The sequence below is a fragment of the Haliotis asinina genome, chromosome 4 (genome assembly GCF_037392515.1).
Source record: "Haliotis asinina isolate JCU_RB_2024 chromosome 4, JCU_Hal_asi_v2, whole genome shotgun sequence".
Lineage (NCBI taxonomy): Eukaryota > Metazoa > Mollusca > Gastropoda > Lepetellida > Haliotidae > Haliotis > Haliotis asinina.
Window position 1 is genome coordinate 1,720,559 of NC_090283.1, and position 19,038 is coordinate 1,739,596.

At 39.5% G+C, this 19,038-nt stretch overlaps 1 protein-coding gene across 1 annotated transcript in view; it reads right to left on the reverse strand.

Annotated features, from left to right (window-relative positions):
• The window catches only part of LOC137282131 (fibronectin type 3 and ankyrin repeat domains protein 1-like), a 35,328-nt gene extending 21,768 nt beyond the window's left edge, over window positions 1–13,560 (reverse strand). Inside the window, exons 1-5 of the mRNA XM_067813857.1 lie at window positions 13,287–13,560; window positions 5,454–5,519; window positions 5,106–5,153; window positions 4,263–4,318; window positions 3,755–3,863 (exon numbers count right to left, since the gene is read on the reverse strand). Of these exons, the coding sequence (XP_067669958.1) occupies window positions 3,755–3,863; window positions 4,263–4,318; window positions 5,106–5,153; window positions 5,454–5,519; window positions 13,287–13,560 (553 nt within the window). The remainder of the gene's footprint in view (window positions 1–3,754; window positions 3,864–4,262; window positions 4,319–5,105; window positions 5,154–5,453; window positions 5,520–13,286) is intronic.
• Between the last annotated feature and the right edge of the window lie 5,478 nt (window positions 13,561–19,038).

Below are 19,038 nucleotides of genomic sequence, written 5' to 3' on the forward strand. Positions count from 1 at the left end.
AAACCGTTTTATTGGTCCGACCTCGCCCCTTTTGTATCCACAAAGATTTGCCCCACGCTCTGTAATAATGATATGCCAAAATAGGGCAAATCAGGAGGAATGAGCATTCGGATTGATATACTTTATGAGAACAATCCTGAGTACAACGAACACTCAACGACTCGGTGGAAGGGATAATGTTTCTCTCCAACGGTCTAATTACGAAACCAAGCTGCAAATTGTCAGCACCTGCTCCTTCGACCGTGACGAACACGGGGACTGCATGGGCTTCTGTCCACATTAGCAGAATTTCTTCACCCAAAACTGTGAGGATGACCATCATATGCCATTATTTAAAAATATCTTGTTATTACTTGTCTGTTCGTAATAAAACATCCAAGCAGTGTAGGTTTTCTCTGATCCTGGATGACATAGTGACTGATCCAATTTGATCCTGCTTTTGTGTTTTTTACCTCGTAATTTAATCATGTCATGTCATGTAAAAACATGTCTACAGACACTTATCTAGCATGCCATTTGCTTCATGTACGTCCGATAGACCGCAATGCTTTTTATATAGATAGTTTTGAAGGTTGGCCCGGTTGTCATAGCAAAAATCATATGTAAATTTTGGTAGCTACGCCCCTATGATAATAAAAACCCACAATTGATTTTTATTTTTAAAAAAAGACTGATTACACCTATTTACTCAAGTACACAGCAAATGCCTATATGTATTTCTTATGTAACAACGAAGTTCTGTGGGTATCCTCAAAACAGTTTCGCCTCAAAAGAGTTTTCAGACTGCATGCGACACAGGTCTTACATATTCCTTACTGTAAGCCGCGTTTGATGGTATAAACCTACAGTTGTTATTTGTCATCATTCACTTGATGGTGAGTTAATGAATTTATAACTGGCATGATTAGTGGTAACACCACTAAGATTACAGGACAAAGGTTCCCATTTGGCATTCTTCCAGTCCGGAGTAAATACGCAACATTATGAAATGAGGTCTGATGAGGCAAATGTATTGTATGTTATGTCACATGTGCGTAAGTGACGCAAGAGGGTTTATCAACTGAGTTACGAAAACATCGATCAAAGGACTAACCGATAACACAGTGGTTGGTTAATTACTTCCATAGCGGATTTGTCAAAAGGCAGTGTTTTACTTGAGTGGATTTACTAATCTATACTGACTACACCCTGTCGTAAAGTGCGAGTGTAAAAACAACATCCTTCCTTCAAAGAATGAACAACCACTACCTTGACTGAGTGATTCCTCATTATTGGCTATAATGGCCGACATCATACAATTCATAGGATGAGGCTATAGTTTGAAACATTCCGAAATGATGTGCACTTTTTCGCATATTAGACTGTTGAAAGTCACAAGACATACAACATGATTATTTACCAGTTGCGGATGAATGGAATATCGTTCTTTTATGTGGATGTTGATGGATACATACCTGAAAGAGGTAACACCCTGACATCGGTGCAATAACTTTAGTCTGTTTTAAATTGAATATTTGCATTTCGTTTTTATTTATTTGTTGTAGCATTCAGCAGAATCTGTATTACAGGAAAAATGCACTAGGTTGCGAACAGAGTGTGTGTATATACATACAAATTTCTATATACATACAAATGTGTAAAGTTGTTATAGGGTTAAAAGACAAACATAAATACATGCACTGACTTCTATATTTTTCAAGCCTAACATTTTTTGGGTGTTTATTTTCTTATCACTGGCAGATGATAAAACTTCAAAGTGTTTCCTTTGTTATCATAATAACGACTTCATGTTTGTTGATCAATCTATACCTAAACTATCAATTGCGCATATGAGTGGCGCTGTAGTGATCGCGAACCAGTCATGAACTCTGGGATATCATCCGGGTACTTTTGGCAGAAAAACAATAACACAAGAAACAACCAGTCGAAGGAAACTGCTCCGCATCAGTGCCCCATTAACACTGGCGTCGTCGGTCCGATTGTAGATGTTCAGGAGTGACAGTGGTGCACGCAGTGACAAGGGACAAGGATGGACAATAACTCTTCATAGATGGAACGGACAAAGGTCTGGGCATCGTTGAACCATACTAATCAAGTGTAACCATGCCAGACATTTTTGTTACACACAAGTTTCGGCCTTGAGTTTACTACACATGTAAGACTATATCACTATATTTGAGACACTTGTATTGTGCAAGTGATACTGAACCTGACTGAATCCGAATGAAATGCTTGTCACATTCTGTATTACAATGTGCGTTTTGTCAGTGATAAATACGAAGAGATGAAAATAACTGTGCTGTGAGCAAGCTAACCCAAATGTGTCTTGGGTTACTTTCTTGCACGTAATAATCTAACCTTGCCTGCCATGCATTTGCTTTCTGTCTAGTACAGTTTGTTTACAATGTTGATCACACCCGCCGGTCATTAGACAGATGTCGACACTAACTACTTCACAGTCAGTGTTTACCTCTCCCCAACATTTCTGTCACTGTTTGTCAAACTAACAGGCATGTCGGAAGAAGAAGTTGCTCACCTTGTTGCAACATTCAAGCAGCTTAAAGTAAAACTCAATACTGCTTCCCAAGAAATGGTGCTGATGTGTTTCAGCACCCGTGACTTTAACTGTTTCTGGCAATGTTTCATTTCACTCAAACTCAGCAAATACAGACTAAGCTTCAATGCATACTCCAACAAGTCGTTCAAAGTGTCCATTTAATATAAATGACCCCACAACGTATAACTTTGGATATGGCTATCAATGTTTAGGGTGTTTCCATAATTTCTTTTTGTTTTTAGTGTATGCATTGCTGCAAGTTGTTAAACTGTTTATTTCTACAAACCTAATCAATTTTATTCATACACATTTGACTTAACGTCTTCTGACGGTTTGGGGACAATTCATTTTGTTTCAGAGTAGATGTTAAGCGCCACCAGAGTATATATGACATCAAGGTTACATGTAAGTTCAGACAAATATTTGACATTGAATACATATATTATCATGGCAGAACTCTCCAAGAAATCGTCTTTTGATTTCTCTATTTTCAGACTTCTTTTAGCGGACATGAAGCAAAATTTCAAATGTCTATTCGCGGAAATAATCTCTTTTGCGCTCCGTACAGGTTATACAGGAATGTACATCTGTAAATATAAGTGGAACTGCTGGTGACAACCATGTCATGATCATCAACAAGTCATCATGAAAATCTTTGTTTGAAACAGGTCAAACATTTAAAAGCCGAGTTTGACTAATGCTTAATGCTCATAACTTAATCACAAATAAAGATGTCGTTCGTTTTTGAAGAACTTCTGAAGTTCGGTGTGGTGCTGGTCCTGGAATAACACGAGTTGGTCACAAAAGGTAGAGGTCCTTTCGTATTCTAGCTGCAGATGCAGTACATATGTTCATGATAGGGTTGACTTGCATCTTCCATTGTAGGTATCAATGCTAGGGAATGCTCTCGGTCCTGTGTGATGCTGCTGTGTATGGTTGTGGATTGTGAGTCAGACATACCTTCACAGTGAGAGTGACTCTCTCAGCTGTTTGTTCGGAGCGGTGCCAGTGGTAGTGATGCAACAGAGAAGGAATGTGCTGCTTTCTGTTCATGTTAAATTTCTGTTAAAGTTGGCACTTATTTTCGAGGGTCTCCTGGCCGCTGTTCTTAGGTACAGGGGAATTGACTCCCATCTGTTCTACATTTCTGATTAGGAAACTAATATTTATGGTACTGATTTTGAATACAAGGGTTACCTTTCTGGTGTGGGATCTCAAGTCTGTGCATCCTCTCTGTGGTGGCCTTTAATTCCTGCCTCATGTCAGCAAATTGTCTTTCGAGATCAGTGACGGTTCCAGACGTGTGCTGCAAGACATGGTTAGATGTGAATGAATGAGTAAGAATGCTTAATCAGCAGTAACTGCCTTGTATTTGTTCGCGATGATGGGTAAATGAGTAGCATTAATTAATTTACCAACTGCTTATTGGATCCAGCTGCAACTAATATCTTCTGACATCGTCTGTTGATTTAAAGCTTATGTGCATTTGAGAGGCATATATGTCAGCCACATTGTCAGGTCAAGATCTCGTATTGTCAAGGGCCCGCCTGTTTTCCACGTATACATTTCCAATACCTCTCAGTAAGAACGATGAACTCTATCAACACCAGATTTTATTTGTGGGTGGTGCCACTTGCAGATCTTGAACATCGGCAACATGGGAGTCTGACTGTAAAGATTTTCAAACACACCAAACTGACAATACCTGTTGTTTACTGGCGTCTCCTGTTTGTTTGTGGCCGCCTCCAGGTTCTGATAGCTCTGTAATTTTAAGAAATATATTTAGAACAACTCACGTTCTCACAGAAACCAGCATTGTTTTGTCTTTGTGAAAATACATGAACACACTGCATTATTATACGCTAACGCTTTCACACAGGAACTAGGAGATTAAATGTGATCAGATTAAGTGTGGCCAGATTAAGTTTATTATCAAACATCAATAGTAGCACCCTGTTCAAATAACCAAACTGAGTTTTGATGTAAGGAACAGAAGTTAACAAGACTGACTGCTCGACATGTGGTTTGTGCAGGATTAATATCGTTTCATGACAGTGCTAGTACCCGAACTAATCGGAGTTGTTATGAAGCTACTGCCATCCTACAAAGAGTATAACGTCATTTCGGCAAGCTTTGGATTCAGCTAATTTATAAATAAGCCTGACTAATGACTAAATACCTGAAGAAAAACTTATTGAACATATCACTCAGTGGCACTATAAGCCTGTGGCGATTACGGTTCAGAAGTTATTTTCTACAGAGATCAACGTTAGTACAACTGTAGCTCCCTACATCCGTACCTTTAACAGATCAAGGCAAGTCAAGATTTAACGGCTCCTACCCTTTGTTCATCTAGCTTTATAGTATCTGTTATCACAATAACTATAATTAGTTATGTCATTAATTGGTTAATTGTAAACATTCAAATAGCATTCGTGTGTATATTCCCCTTGTCCTTGTTACGTATCACTTGCTTGTTAACGATGTTAGCATCTATTGCACGACAGGACTGGAGACAAATACCGATCCTGTTCCTGTTCCAGCTCACCTGTGTCATCCTCATCACCAACGTCTGTCATTGTATCCGTTGCTAAAACTGAAACAACAGTTTTACAAGTAACATTTAAGTAAGATGATAACATTAACAAGACACAAATCCTGATGATTTAAGTGAAGCGTAGCTAACGTGTTCCAATTGTTCAAGATCTATTTTTTTTTTGTGAATGTATAATTGGAGTGTCTTTGTCATCTCATGTACCCCTTATACCTCCACAATAAATAGAACGTCTGGGACAGCAGGACTCAGCTACAAGACGGAACTTGTCTTGTAATGTGTTTCAGTTACTGCAGATTTGTTTTTTTTTTAAATAATTGTTTGTGGTCAGTTTGTACTCACAGATTCCACTGCTTTCTGAGGGCTGTGGAGAACCTGGCCTCTTCTCCCACATTGACATCCGTATGCCTGAGGCAATCCGAATACCACGTGAGAATCAAAATATAACACTCCAACAGAATGTATGTGTTCACCTCTTTAACTTTACTGTATTTCATAGCATACATATATCTGGACAACCTTTAAGTTCAGAACACGTCATTACACGGATGTAATCACTTTGACCAATTTGAACATTTACAGGTGGTTGTATACTCATGCAAATATAAAGTGTACAACATGTACCTCTCAGTTGTGTTTGTTCCTTCTCCTTCATCTCCTGTAATTGCTGCGTCAAAGTTGCCACTTGTCGTGAGAGTTCCTGTATCGCTTTGTCGTGTTCCTATATTAAATAGATATACTCTAGTCTCCCAAAATGAAACGCATCATAGAAATTGCAGTTTCACACAGCAATGAATTAAAAGGTGATTCATTTTACAAAACAGATTTGCTCTGTTTAGGAGTCCCATCGTGTTTATTTCTTGGTCATAGCAAAACGCATCGTCCGTAAAGTACCCCTATTTAACAGAATGATTTTTAGTTTCGGCGTGTCAGTGTCATAGAATACACAATTCTCATGTAATGCATGTGAAAGTTGGATTTCAGATAGTTTCATTGATGGGTATGAAAGGTTGGCCGCTGTCTGTCGACTATTCACTGTAATAATACGGAATACGGTTGACTAATGCAAAATGATACGTCTAAGTGAAGAGAACCGTCATATCGCCATTGGTCTTCTTGAAGTTAGCCAGTCTGAACCTGCAGTTTCCCGACGCATGAATGTTCACTAAATCACCATTTCAGGGCTCTGGGAGAGGTATCGCCGGCAGAATAGAATAGCAGATGTCACCCTTAGGGAGCGACCTTGCACGACCACTGCGGCGCAGGATCGCTACATCGAGGTACATCACCTGCGTCATTGAACAGCTACGGCGACCTGTACCGCTCGACAAATACCCGGCCTGAGGAGGCTTTCTGCACAGACCGTCAGGACCAGGTTGAAAGAGGCTGGTTTACGTGCCACAAGACCTTACTACGGCCCTGTGCTGAGACAACAACATCGTCGACTACGAGTTTAATGGTGCACCAACGTTCGACGGTATGATGTGGTGGGAGGATCACCTGCTGTAGGAGAAGTGATTTGTTGATGATCCAGGGCAAACTGACAGCTCAACGGTACTGCGACGAAAACCTACGACCACACCTTCTTTGATCATTGATCACCTGATTGAGTTTATTCAACAGGACAATGCCAGGCCCCACACAACACGTCACACTAGAGACTTCTTCCAGAAACACAACATTATTGTGCTATCCTGATCGTGAAGCTGACAGGGCTTATACCCGATCGAACATCTGTGGGATACCCTGGACAGGCGAGTGCGAGACAATAACCCTCAGTCTCAGACACTTCAGCACCTCGCACAGGCATTACATGAGGAGTGAGCTGCGATTGGGCAACACAAGATTTTGAGGCTTATTCGTTCGATGCCGAGACGATGCCGTGCAGTTCTGGATGTCCACGGTGGTCGCACTAGATATTGATTTCAGCGCCACCACACGTATCCATGTGCCACTCAAACTGACTTTCCTCGAGTTGGTACCTAAGACCGATAGGCTTGCATTTCCAGTGTGCAATTCCGCTATATTTCATTGACTTTTAACGCCTACAAGATGTTTTAAAATAAACATAAAAATACAGTTGAAATTCCTATATATGCGTTTCCTTTTTGGGAGAAATGTTTCGTATTTGTTAACGCAATATATAATTAATATATATTAGTACAAATGCAGGCCTCTAAAAATAATTAAGTACTTACTGATGTTAGTCTTACGACTCTGTGGTTGAATCTCACTATCAATGCAACACCAAAATAAGCATAGAATACTTCAATCGTTTACACGCGTGAAAGACGGACCAGTCCGTTACGTGCGGTGTTTGCATTAGAAAGGTTCGCGGATATCTATTACTTTGCTGGCATGATGCCATAAACTAGATGAGTGACAGGTGTGTTGATTACAGATACCTGTTTGTCCACATATCTTTTGTCTAGGTCACCATGTCCAGGCAGTGGACGTGAATCTGAAATAGAGTTCTGCGTCAGCAGTTTGTTTTGGACATTTTAGTAATTTGTATAACACTTTGTTAATATTACACTGAACCGTAACTTGGGTCCGTTTGTAACATCACCTACACAGATCACACAATAGTCTTGCAAACACTCAGAGAGGCAGGTACACTGTTTTCAAAAGCTAAAAATTTTTTAACAAAAGCATTAATAGGGAGTGAAAATGGAATGTGCATCGTAAAACCTTACAATCTTCTTGGAAGATATGGAGAATCCTGTATTTCCAGGACTGCCAGGGTCATAGCGTTGATCAATTAAAACGAGACATGCCTTTATGTTGTTTATAGTCTGTAGTTATGACTATGGCAGTATTAACACTATTTGGTAAATCACACTGAATTATTACTACTGTTATAGACGAAACGCGAGATATAATTGACCTTGGACTGGAAAATGAAATGACATGGGTATCGATCTCCCCATCTTGTCTACGTCTTGCATGTGTCAAGTCTACCAGCACCCGATCTAGTTTCTCCTGTGTCAAGCAGCTACCAGTCCAAATGTACTGCTTGACAAGTATTAGAGGAGCCACGACCTAACAAATGGTCCTAATTTGTATTTATGGGAATGCACTCCAGAACATTCCATTTGAAACAAGAGGGAAACAAGTTGTCGTCTAAATATAGAAAAGTACAATTTTCACGTGCGAATCGAATTATGTTATTATACTACTGCTTGAGAAGTATCAGATGAACCGGCGCAGTGAAAGCGTTTATGACAAGCAGGCACGTCCTGTTCATCAAAGAGATCGCAGCGCTACGACTGTTGTAAATCTATGTAAGAGTATCCGAGTTACGTTCATCGTAGCACTACGACTGTCGTCAGTCTATGTAAAAGTATCGGAGTTACGTTCATCGTAGCGCTACGACTGCCGTAAGTCTGTGTAAAAGTATCGGAGTTACGTTCATCATAGCACTACGACTGTCGTAAGTCTATGTAAAAGTATCGGAGTTACGTTCATCATAGCGCTCAACTGTCGTAAATCTATGTAAAAGTATCGGAGTTACGTTCATCATAGCACTACGACTGCCGTAAGTCTGTGTAAAAGTATCGGAGTTACGTTCATCGTAGCACTACGACTGTCGTAAGTCTGTGTAAAAGTATCGGAGTTACGTTCATCGTAGCACTACGACTGTCGTAAATCTATGTAAAAATATCGGAGTTACGTTCATCATAGCGCTACGACTGCCGTAAGTCTATGTAAAAGTATCGGAGTTACGTTCATCATAGCGCTACGACTGTCGTCAGTCTATGTAAAAGTATCGGAGTTACGTTCATCGTAGCGCTACGACTGTCGTAAGTCTATGTAAAAGTATCGGAGTTACGTTCATCATAGCAATACGACTGTCGTAAGTCTATGTAAAAGTATCGGAGTTACGTTCATCATAGCGCTACGACTGCCGTAAGTCTGTGTAAAAGTATCGGAGTTACGTTCATCGTAGCACTACGACTGTCGTAAGTCTATGTAAAAGTATCGGAGTTACGTTCATCATAGCGCTACGACTGTCGTCAGTCTATGTAAAAGTATCGGAGTTACGTTCATCGTAGCGCTACGACTGCCGTAAGTCTGTGTAAAAGTATCGGAGTTACGTTCATCATAGCACTACGACTGTCGTAAGTCTATGTAAAAGTATCGGAGTTACGTTCATCATAGCACTACGACTGTCGTAAATCTATGTAAAAGTATCGGAGTTACGTTCATCATAGCACTACGACTGCCGTAAGTCTGTGTAAAAGTATCGGAGTTACGTTCATCGTAGCACTACGACTGTCGTAAGTCTGTGTAAAAGTATCGGAGTTACGTTCATCGTAGCACTACGACTGTCGTAAGTCTATGTAAAAGTATCGGAGTTACGTTCATCATAGCGCTACGACTGTCGTCAGTCTATGTAAAAGTATCGGAGTTACGTTCATCGTAGCGCTACGACTGCCGTAAGTCTGTGTAAAAGTATCGGAGTTACGTTCATCATAGCACTACGACTGTCGTAAGTCTATGTAAAAGTATCGGAGTTACGTTCATCATAGCACTACGACTGTCGTAAATCTATGTAAAAGTATCGGAGTTACGTTCATCATAGCACTACGACTGCCGTAAGTCTGTGTAAAAGTATCGGAGTTACGTTCATCGTAGCACTACGACTGTCGTAAGTCTGTGTAAAAGTATCGGAGTTACGTTCATCGTAGCACTACGACTGTCGTAAATCTATGTAAAAGTATCGGAGTTACGTTCATCGTAGCACTACGACTGTCGTCAGTCTATGTAAAAGTATCGGAGTTACGTTCATTGTAGCAATACGACTGTCGTAAATCTATGTAAAAGTATCGGAGTTACGTTCATCGTAGCGCTACGACTGTCGTAAATCTATGTAAAAGTATCAGAGTTACGTTCATCGTAGCGCTACGACTGTCGTAAATCTATGTAAAAGTATCGGAGTTACGTTCATTGTAGCACTACGACTGCCGTAAATCTATGTAAAAGTATCGGAGTTACGTTCATTGTAGCAATACGACTGTCGTAAATCTATGTAAAAGTATCGGAGTTACGTTCATCATAGCAATACGACTGCCGTAAGTCTGTGTAAAAGTATCGGAGTTACGTTCATCATAGCGCTCGACTGTCGTAAGTCTATGTAAAAGTATCGGAGTTACGTTCATCATAGCGCTACGACTGTCGTAAGTCTGTGTAAAAGTATCGGAGTTACGTTCATCATAGCAATACGACTGTCGTAAGTCTGTGTAAAAGTATCGGAGTTACGTTCATCATAGCACTACGACTGCCGTAAGTCTATGTAAAAGTATCGGAGTTACGTTCATCATAGCGCTACGACTGCCGTAAGTCTGTGTAAAAGTATCGGAGTTACGTTCATCGTAGCACTACGACTGTCGTAAGTCTATGTAAAAGTATCGGAGTTACGTTCACCATAGCGCTACGACTGTTGTAAATCTATGTAAAAGTATCGGAGTTACGATCATCGTAGTACTACGACTGTCGTAAGTCTGTGTAAAAGTATCGGAGTTACTTTCATCGTTGCACTACGACTATCGTAAGTCTATGTTAAAGTATCAGAGTTACGATCAAGTCTATGTTAAAGTATCAGAGTTACGATCAAGTCTATGTTAAAGTATCAGAGTTACGATCAAGTCTATGTTAAAGTATCGGAGTTACGATCATCATAGCGCTAAAATCGCTTAGAGGAATCAGGCCCTGGACGAATACACTAGGTTGCTACAGGTAGATTGGAGATTAAGCAATACATCCTGACCGTGGCGTTAAATTAATACAGTTTATCCCTTGTCTCTTAGTGCGATTGACTGGTTAGTATGTAAGAGCTACGATCTTAAGAAACTGAACCAAGACATGCATAACTTTATATACAAAACACCTGACAGAAGTGCTAGAAACAAAAATAAAATTGTTAAGTTTACAAAACGGATATATAACCGACAGGTAGTCTGGTGCATCCTCTCCACACAGGGGTGAAATACTGATCAGATCCATTATAGAGTTTACTGAGTTAGACAGGCTGAGTTCGGGCCTTAGTCGTCACTGTCTGAATCGGTCTCCGTGTCTGAATTACCCGTCAGTCCTAAATTGATCGCGATTCTGTCAATTTCCTTTTCTACTGCAAATCCCCGTTGCCAGCAGTCATCTTCAATAGTTTTGACGTGTTTACAACATTCGGACCATTCCTTAGCACCGATTGCAGACATCGTTTCATTTATGACAACCTTTTAACGGAGTTCTTTTGAGCTGCAAGTTTTGTGTAGTGAAATGAGTTTTAACATCGGCCCAAATCAACTGAATTGGGTTCAGTTCTGCGTGGTGCTGTGGAAGACGCAGTACGTCATGGCCATGTTGCTTCAACATAATGTCTACTCTACAGAGGGAGCCTTTTTGTTGGATTGTGCCAGAAACAACAGTTCGGATTTTAGCATTCTATCATCAAATGCAGTATTGTGGCTTTGTAACCAAGCTTTTGTATCATCGTTTCTGTTAGCCGTTGTTGGGCATTGTCCGCTTGCTTGCTGTGATATGGCGCATTATCCATAACAATGACGGAGTATGGTGGAATGTTTGGAATCTGTTTTTCCTGGAGCCATGTCAACATTCATCTTGTCATGATAATATGATGATTTGACCTTTGATTCAAATACATGTAAAGTATTTGGTACAAAGCCATTATCATTATGCATGAACCACAATAAGCCGAGGTCCGGTGCCGGACGGAGGCTGAACCTCATTTATTACAACCTCACCATCAAGTTTCCAACATTTTGGGACTATGCGGTGTACATGCAACCATGTTTCATCGACGATAGTACTATTTTCATTTCGGTATTTCTTTATTCTGCGCAAGTGTCATGTGTTGCAAACACATTGCAACGGTGTCTTTTCGTTCCATTAAGACCTTACTATTTGACTGCGTGTTTCAGATTTTTTTCCAAAACTTTCCCTTGAACCCTGGTTGTGCAATTGGCATCTTGCCATATCATATATAGAGAAGGCAATTCCTATTGTACTCCATGTAAACTTTGTACAAATTGACGGATTGCACATCACTCAAAATCATCAAGTTTGGGTTTGCGCAATTTGGTAGGACTCGTATCCCTATCACATTCCACATTAATGCACTTCAAAGATGGGTTGGAAAGACCGGTAATAGCGTCTGTTTTGGTTGTATATGTCTTTTCCATATAAATAATAAAGTTGTAAGCTAACTCCCTTGCCTGAGAATGAACCATTTGCCCATGTTTTCCTAACTTGGACATGTTAATCTAGCTGAAATGTTCAAACATTAAATAAATGACTCGTGTCGTGATGGCGCTTTGTTAGACTTTTGTTAAACGGTATTGATTTCACGCCACAGCACGTATTGCACGTACTAAATGATCAATCTACCTGTAGCAACCACGTCTATTCTTCAAGATTACCGCCTGCTTGTCACAAACACGTTTACTGCAATTGCTCATCTCATGCTTATCAAGAAGTAGTTCTGATGCGTGACCGGAAGAAACAGGCTTTCACCAGTATGTATTTATCTCAGCTGCATTATAGATGCACGAAGGTGTAAACAAACAAATCGATTCTGGACCAGACATTCTCAGAATCAAGCAAGAGCGCTTCGACTTTGGAAAACAACAGTCTAAGCATTACTAAATAGTGTTTTGCTACAATATACGAATGAACAGCAAGTGCTTGTGCTCTAGAACCATAAAATAGGACGTGACCTTGACACTATGTAAAACTGTATAGAAGCATCTCTCAGATCACATCATTGCTAACTGCATAAGTCTACATTAAGACACGATAATAGAATAACAAGCATGTTTGATTAATGCCTAGTACGCAGCTTTGAATACACTTATAGATATAATTTCTCTCCTAGTATTTGTACTGAAATAGATCTCTAATCTCTCCATTTGCTAATATTGGAAACATTTAACTGTACCTACCATTGATAGTTTTAATATGTTAAACGACACAAACGTAAATGAAAAGCGTCACTAAAAGACTCATTACACAAAAGTAGCGAGCATAGTTTACTGAAATCGACTTTCACTTGGTTTGTGAAGCTATTTCCCATTTACAGGTTCATCAAACTGGTTAAAGATAAAACAAAACCAGATAGATCCTGTTCCGTGTCACCCACGTTAATGTGTCCCTTACCTATGAAGTCCTGCAGCTGGACCTCCATCTGGATGTCCTTCACTGTAGAATCTATCTCCCGGAGACATTCCAGGATCATTGCTCTCACTTCTTCATGTCTACTGATCATCTCCAGAGCGTCTTCTGTGCTTCCATGATAAAAGGTAAATATGACAGAACCAGTTGAAACTCTACTCAAACAAGCCCCAGCAAAACGTCTCATATCTTTTTTAAGTCGAGAAAACCGACTGTTGCTAGTTTCATTGTCGACCACGAGGTTGGGGGTGTTAGGCATGCAGAACCACGTTGTTTCTGACTTTTCTCCTTCAGGATAATCTGGTTTCGGATCAAATAAACACCTGTACTCTGTAACAAAAGGAAACGTGTGTAGAGTATTCCCACCGCACAATAAGTGCGAACACCTGTGAAGTGTGTTTATTAGATGAATTTAGAATTTTAAATATTGTCCTGAAAAATATATTATATTTCCTAGTAGCAGGCCTCATACATCATTGCAAAAATACCTATTTTATCCCGAGACATGTATTTCGTTTGGGGTAAATGGTACAATAAGTGTGAAAATAGCTTTCAGTATAGCAGTAATTGTTTTTGAGTGTATCATGTACAATTCCTTGATTTATAAATTCTACACATCGCTGTTTATGTTCTTGCTTCATGTAACGCAACAATGAATGAACTACTGTACACAATGTTAAAGTAGTTTGCCAAACTAATGGAAAATACTAAGCAGTCATTTCCTGTCTTCATTTTAGCTCATGTACTGCCACACCCACTGACACGAGACTACGCGACAACACAACGTGAAGAAGGGTGGTAGAAATGCATCAACAATGTCTTTTGGTAGCCTTGATATAAAATACTCTTGCGTACTTCATCCATAAACAAGCCTTTTGTGAAATTCAAATCAAATCGCGTGTATTAGATCATGCCCCGAACAAACAGGCAAACGTACAGTCTGGAAAATCATGAACGTGCAAAAGTTAGAAGTTTTAGTGAAATGTGTTGTGATCTCATGGCGAGTTGTTCAGGAATAAATACGTGCCACTGCTGTAGCCGACCGACAGACCGACAGTTGGTGCAAATAACGACATTTGATATCTGTGCTGTATTCCGGAATAGATATGTACGCCATTGCTCTTCATGACCTCCAATGTATTTTCCAACACTCATTTAACTAAACTGCTTCATCGAAAACTCAATCGTGCAACAAAATCGAGTGCAGATGTCGCGACTTTTTTCTTTAGATTGACAAAGGGATCTGCTTCATGCTTCACATATGGTAGAATGTTTTGGTGGACATTACTTAGACAGTTCCAATCAAAGACAGTTGTCGCATTTGGCACAGATGATACTGCAGTGGAAAGAATGTGTAATTTAGTAGAAGCCAGTAGAGACACGTTCAAAATAAAGATGTTGTTTTACCTTGGTCTTGCTGCCTTGTTGAAGGACTCGTTCCTGTGAGTCGTACTCTCACTTTCATATCTTCAACGTGTATTTTTACTTCATGCAGAAATGATAAGACAGTGTTTCTCACATCAGTGAATTTGTTAAACATGTTGAAAGCGTTAGCCTCTGTGTCATGTCCGAAGACAAGTATGACCTTTTGTTCAGGATTCCGTAACCTCACCAGCTTCACACCAGGAGGTCTGTCAAAGTGACACATCATGTTACATAAGTGTTCGTTAATTCTTCGTGTGAATGTGATTTCATAGTCCCTTGATGGTAGCATACATGTCCATTCTGTAAAATGTATCCAGGAGCATTCTTCCTTGCCAGAGAAATCAACAGTGAAGACTCCATCGTCATCAACAAACACTGAAATTAAGACATACAAAAGACATTAATACAATTGTAGGAAAATCAAAGTTAGTGCATTGATAATGCCAAGAAAGTGTCCTCTCTTGAGTTTGTCACGTTAAACCTTTTAATTTAATGAGTCAGGTGTTTAACGTTCCACACGATCTTACTTACTATGAGAAATCAATATGCATGAAAGTTGGTAGTAATGGTAGTTGTGGGGTTAAACGGTCTTATACATTGTAGTTTCATCTGCAGTGACAAAGGTTCAAAACCAGCCTGAAACAGTAGCATTTATCAGCGGCGATGACCAGTAACTGGTGGTTGCAATGGTCTTCTCGGTTAAGCTTTGATAATGGTAAATTGTACTGCAGTAAATCGTATTGCCACGCCGTAGGAATGTGTCCTTGAAGCTGCAGTTTGCTCCATTCACGGCTGTCATAGTGCTGCTGAAATCTGATTTCAACAAATTCACATACCCGTTGTACTGGCATCAACTTGCTTTTATATCTCTGTTGTTACTACAAGATTTCAATCAACACTCTGATGTTTAACCAGTCGCTCTAAACATTAATACCTGGGAGGCTATGTTTCGCTATTGTTTACTTCCAAAAGGAAGACTATTTGGTCCATATTTCATAACCAACGAACTGGTGATATGTTGGCCTTTTATTATCCCGTACATATACAGAACGTCATGCTGGTGCATTGATGTTTTGTATTGCATGAGAAGAATGAATTGTTTCTCTGCTCCCATGACATCTTAGAGTTCCAGTAAACGTTTTATGTTTATTATATACCATCTTTCTTTTCATAGCGTAGTGATACATATTTTCACTCCTCTCGACACTACCACATTCATCTTAGTTTGACATTAAGTATCACTCCGCGCATGTACGAATAGCGCAACTGACCTGGATAATACACTCCTCCGCATAACGTCATCGATCAAATCCCACAACTTACCTTACGCAAAATAGTCACACCATTCTTATGAAATTCATTATCATTTTCATACATACAACCTTGTCTGAAAGAAAAAAACAAACTATTCGTCTTATACATCCGAGTCGAACTCTGCGAAAGTCGAACTGGCAGGGGTGCAAAAGTGAAGTTGAACACACCATCTGTATCTCTGTATTTCTAATCTTTACACTGGTATATGACAAATTGATTCTGTCAGTTCACATCACAGGGTATCCATTCCATATTTCCCACAATGAAACCATCAATAAATGTGTGCCTATTGTCCAAGCATTTTGGTTGGTTGAGGATTATGGTAAAATTAAAAGTCATTTCACAACGGTAGAAGGCACTGCAATGCATACTATAGAGAAGATAATGTTCCAGTGGTAATTCAAATGTACCCGGCTCATACATATACATGTATATTACACAGACAGCTTTCAATCATTTAGCCATGTGTGCTCTTTAATGACAGGGAAAATATCTTCTACTTTGCTCATATCAGAGAGAACATTAAAATTTACCGTTAGGTTTTATGTTGGTAGATGATTCAGATCGTTGCGTTTCCTTCCTGCTTGCCATCCTTCATAACAGAAATTATATGTTAGAAATGCACATAACAGTAGACTCATTTTGAATGGGCACACCGTCACGTTATCTGAAATATTGAAAAATATGATGAACCAATCGGTTCAAGTTTAAAGAGTTGAAACAGAAACAGTAAGTTCATATTGATTCCTATTGAGTAGAATCTGGGAACGTTTCGTGGAACGTGGACAAAAGCAGTATGTTTTAAAAAAAAAACTGGTAAAAATCGAAGACAAGCGCCAATGCTAGCACTACGTGTTAACACAGTGATGGAATACAAACTGGGCAGAGATTCAGGTACACAAGGTGGGGCTTGGGAAGTCAACGTCTACAATTAGGAAACAAATAGCTGTGCTCGTGCGACAACGACAGAGAAAACACTAACTCTTGGACACTTAACAATGGTAGTTTATGGATAATGGGCGCTGATTGCTAATGGCGAAATAGAAGCCAGAAGTTATTCCAGATGCACATAGTGTTGGTAATGATACTGGCACAGACAAAAGGTAAACACCCCCAAATGTCCTCTTTCTCATATTGCAAAAGAGATATCCGTTTATTAGTCAGATTGCCATGTGCACCGTCGTCCTTGGTTCGCTAAATAAAGTCATTTATTGTTGACATTTGTATGTTCTTATTCTCATGTGAACGTCTGATAGTGTCTGTAGTCATAACAGCCTATTTGCCCGAGTTACGTACTAGACAAATATCCTTAAAAGGAAGTTTCGTAAAATCAACACTTTCAGGACCAGGCTTTGTAAAGTGTTACAGTTAAGAATCTGCCGTGAAAAAAGGTGTAAGAAAATCCCCTGTGAACCAGCAAAACAGATCAAAACAAGTCTAAAACAAATATTGTATTATTAAGCAAATAGAGCAAGTTATATGTTGTTTATCATTTCCTATCAATACCTTTCTTAGGCTTAGAAATTATGCTTCACAAGTCGGGACTAAACTTTGCCTTTCTTGGTCGTGTGTGATAGAAACCTTACTAACCTGACTAAACACAGGTAAGTATTTTGTTCAGAATACATGAGCTCAGTATTCAGACTAATGGCCGCCTGTCAATACAAGCTGCATATGTATATATCTGGCATGTTGATGTGTGCGTGTCTAGATATACGAGACGTATCAATGTACACTTCTAACGCAATGGCAAAGGTGAAGTACACTGTTACCTCTGTATATAGAGGAAATGCCTAACGATGCTCCTCTGCTCATATTTACACTAAGTTTCTGTAGACTTATTGAAGTGAGCGTTCGACACTCCTGTCTCAGACCCGGCTATTTGACAAAACAGACATCAGAACAATTTACATTGGTTGTACATGCAATGTTAAATCTGAAGAAATATGACCGGTTTACCTTTGCGACACAAGCAATGCTGCTACCACCCTCCAGCCCGGCTTCACATTAACGGTAGTAGTATGTACACTGGGTGTCGGGGAACGCCTTCATCCGGGTCTTGGCGCGAGTGTAAATAACAAAGAGGGTTGCATGCGTGTCACCGGAAATGGATATCTTTTTGTCAATGCAAGTTGCATGACTCACATTACAATAATCGAGGGACAGGTGCGCACTATTTATTAAGGGTTCCACTGTTATTATGTGACTGCACGTGTAAAACCTCACAACTTTTTCTAACCTAACCAGTATGTACCGTTTAACAAACATGACAAAACAAGTAACACGTATAAAGTAGGCCAACATCATCATATAGTACTGAAGGTATCGGGGTCTAATGAGTAAAATATTATTATGCGTATGCAGGTACAAATTTCATTTTGATTGATTGAGTGAGTGAGTGAGTTACATCGGCAATAGTGCAGCCATATCGTGACGAGAACGAGTAATTATGAAAATACAAATGAATTAATTGTAAAACCCCGTCGACAAAGGACAGTAAAACTAACTAGGATATCACAGAGCAGAATGTAAAACTAGTGAATAGACCTAAAACAATGTATCTATACGGGACAGTACAATATAAAAATGAGCTATAGGTTGCCAACAACTGAAGGTAGATCACCATACTAAGGACCATGGGGACTTACAGTACATTTGCTTCCTGCATGGACCCTAGCTGGATTTACATCATCCCTTCAGCTGTTAGCAATTTAGACAAATCTAGCCATAAACTAAAAACACACTTATTCTACGATTAAAAAGCTGGAAAACTTAAATTTACTTCAAATGTTTTTGGACTTATGTACCCTCTCAGGAGGACAATTATTTTACGGTACTTCAACCCCCTTCAAGGGTACAGCAACTAACGGTTTGAGTAACTAATTTAATCTTCCAATTATAAGATATTTATCTATTTACAGTTCAGTTAATAAATCTAATTCCTTTAAAAATGCAATAATTAAACGAGGGCTAACGTTGCTAAAAAGATCCTTCATAG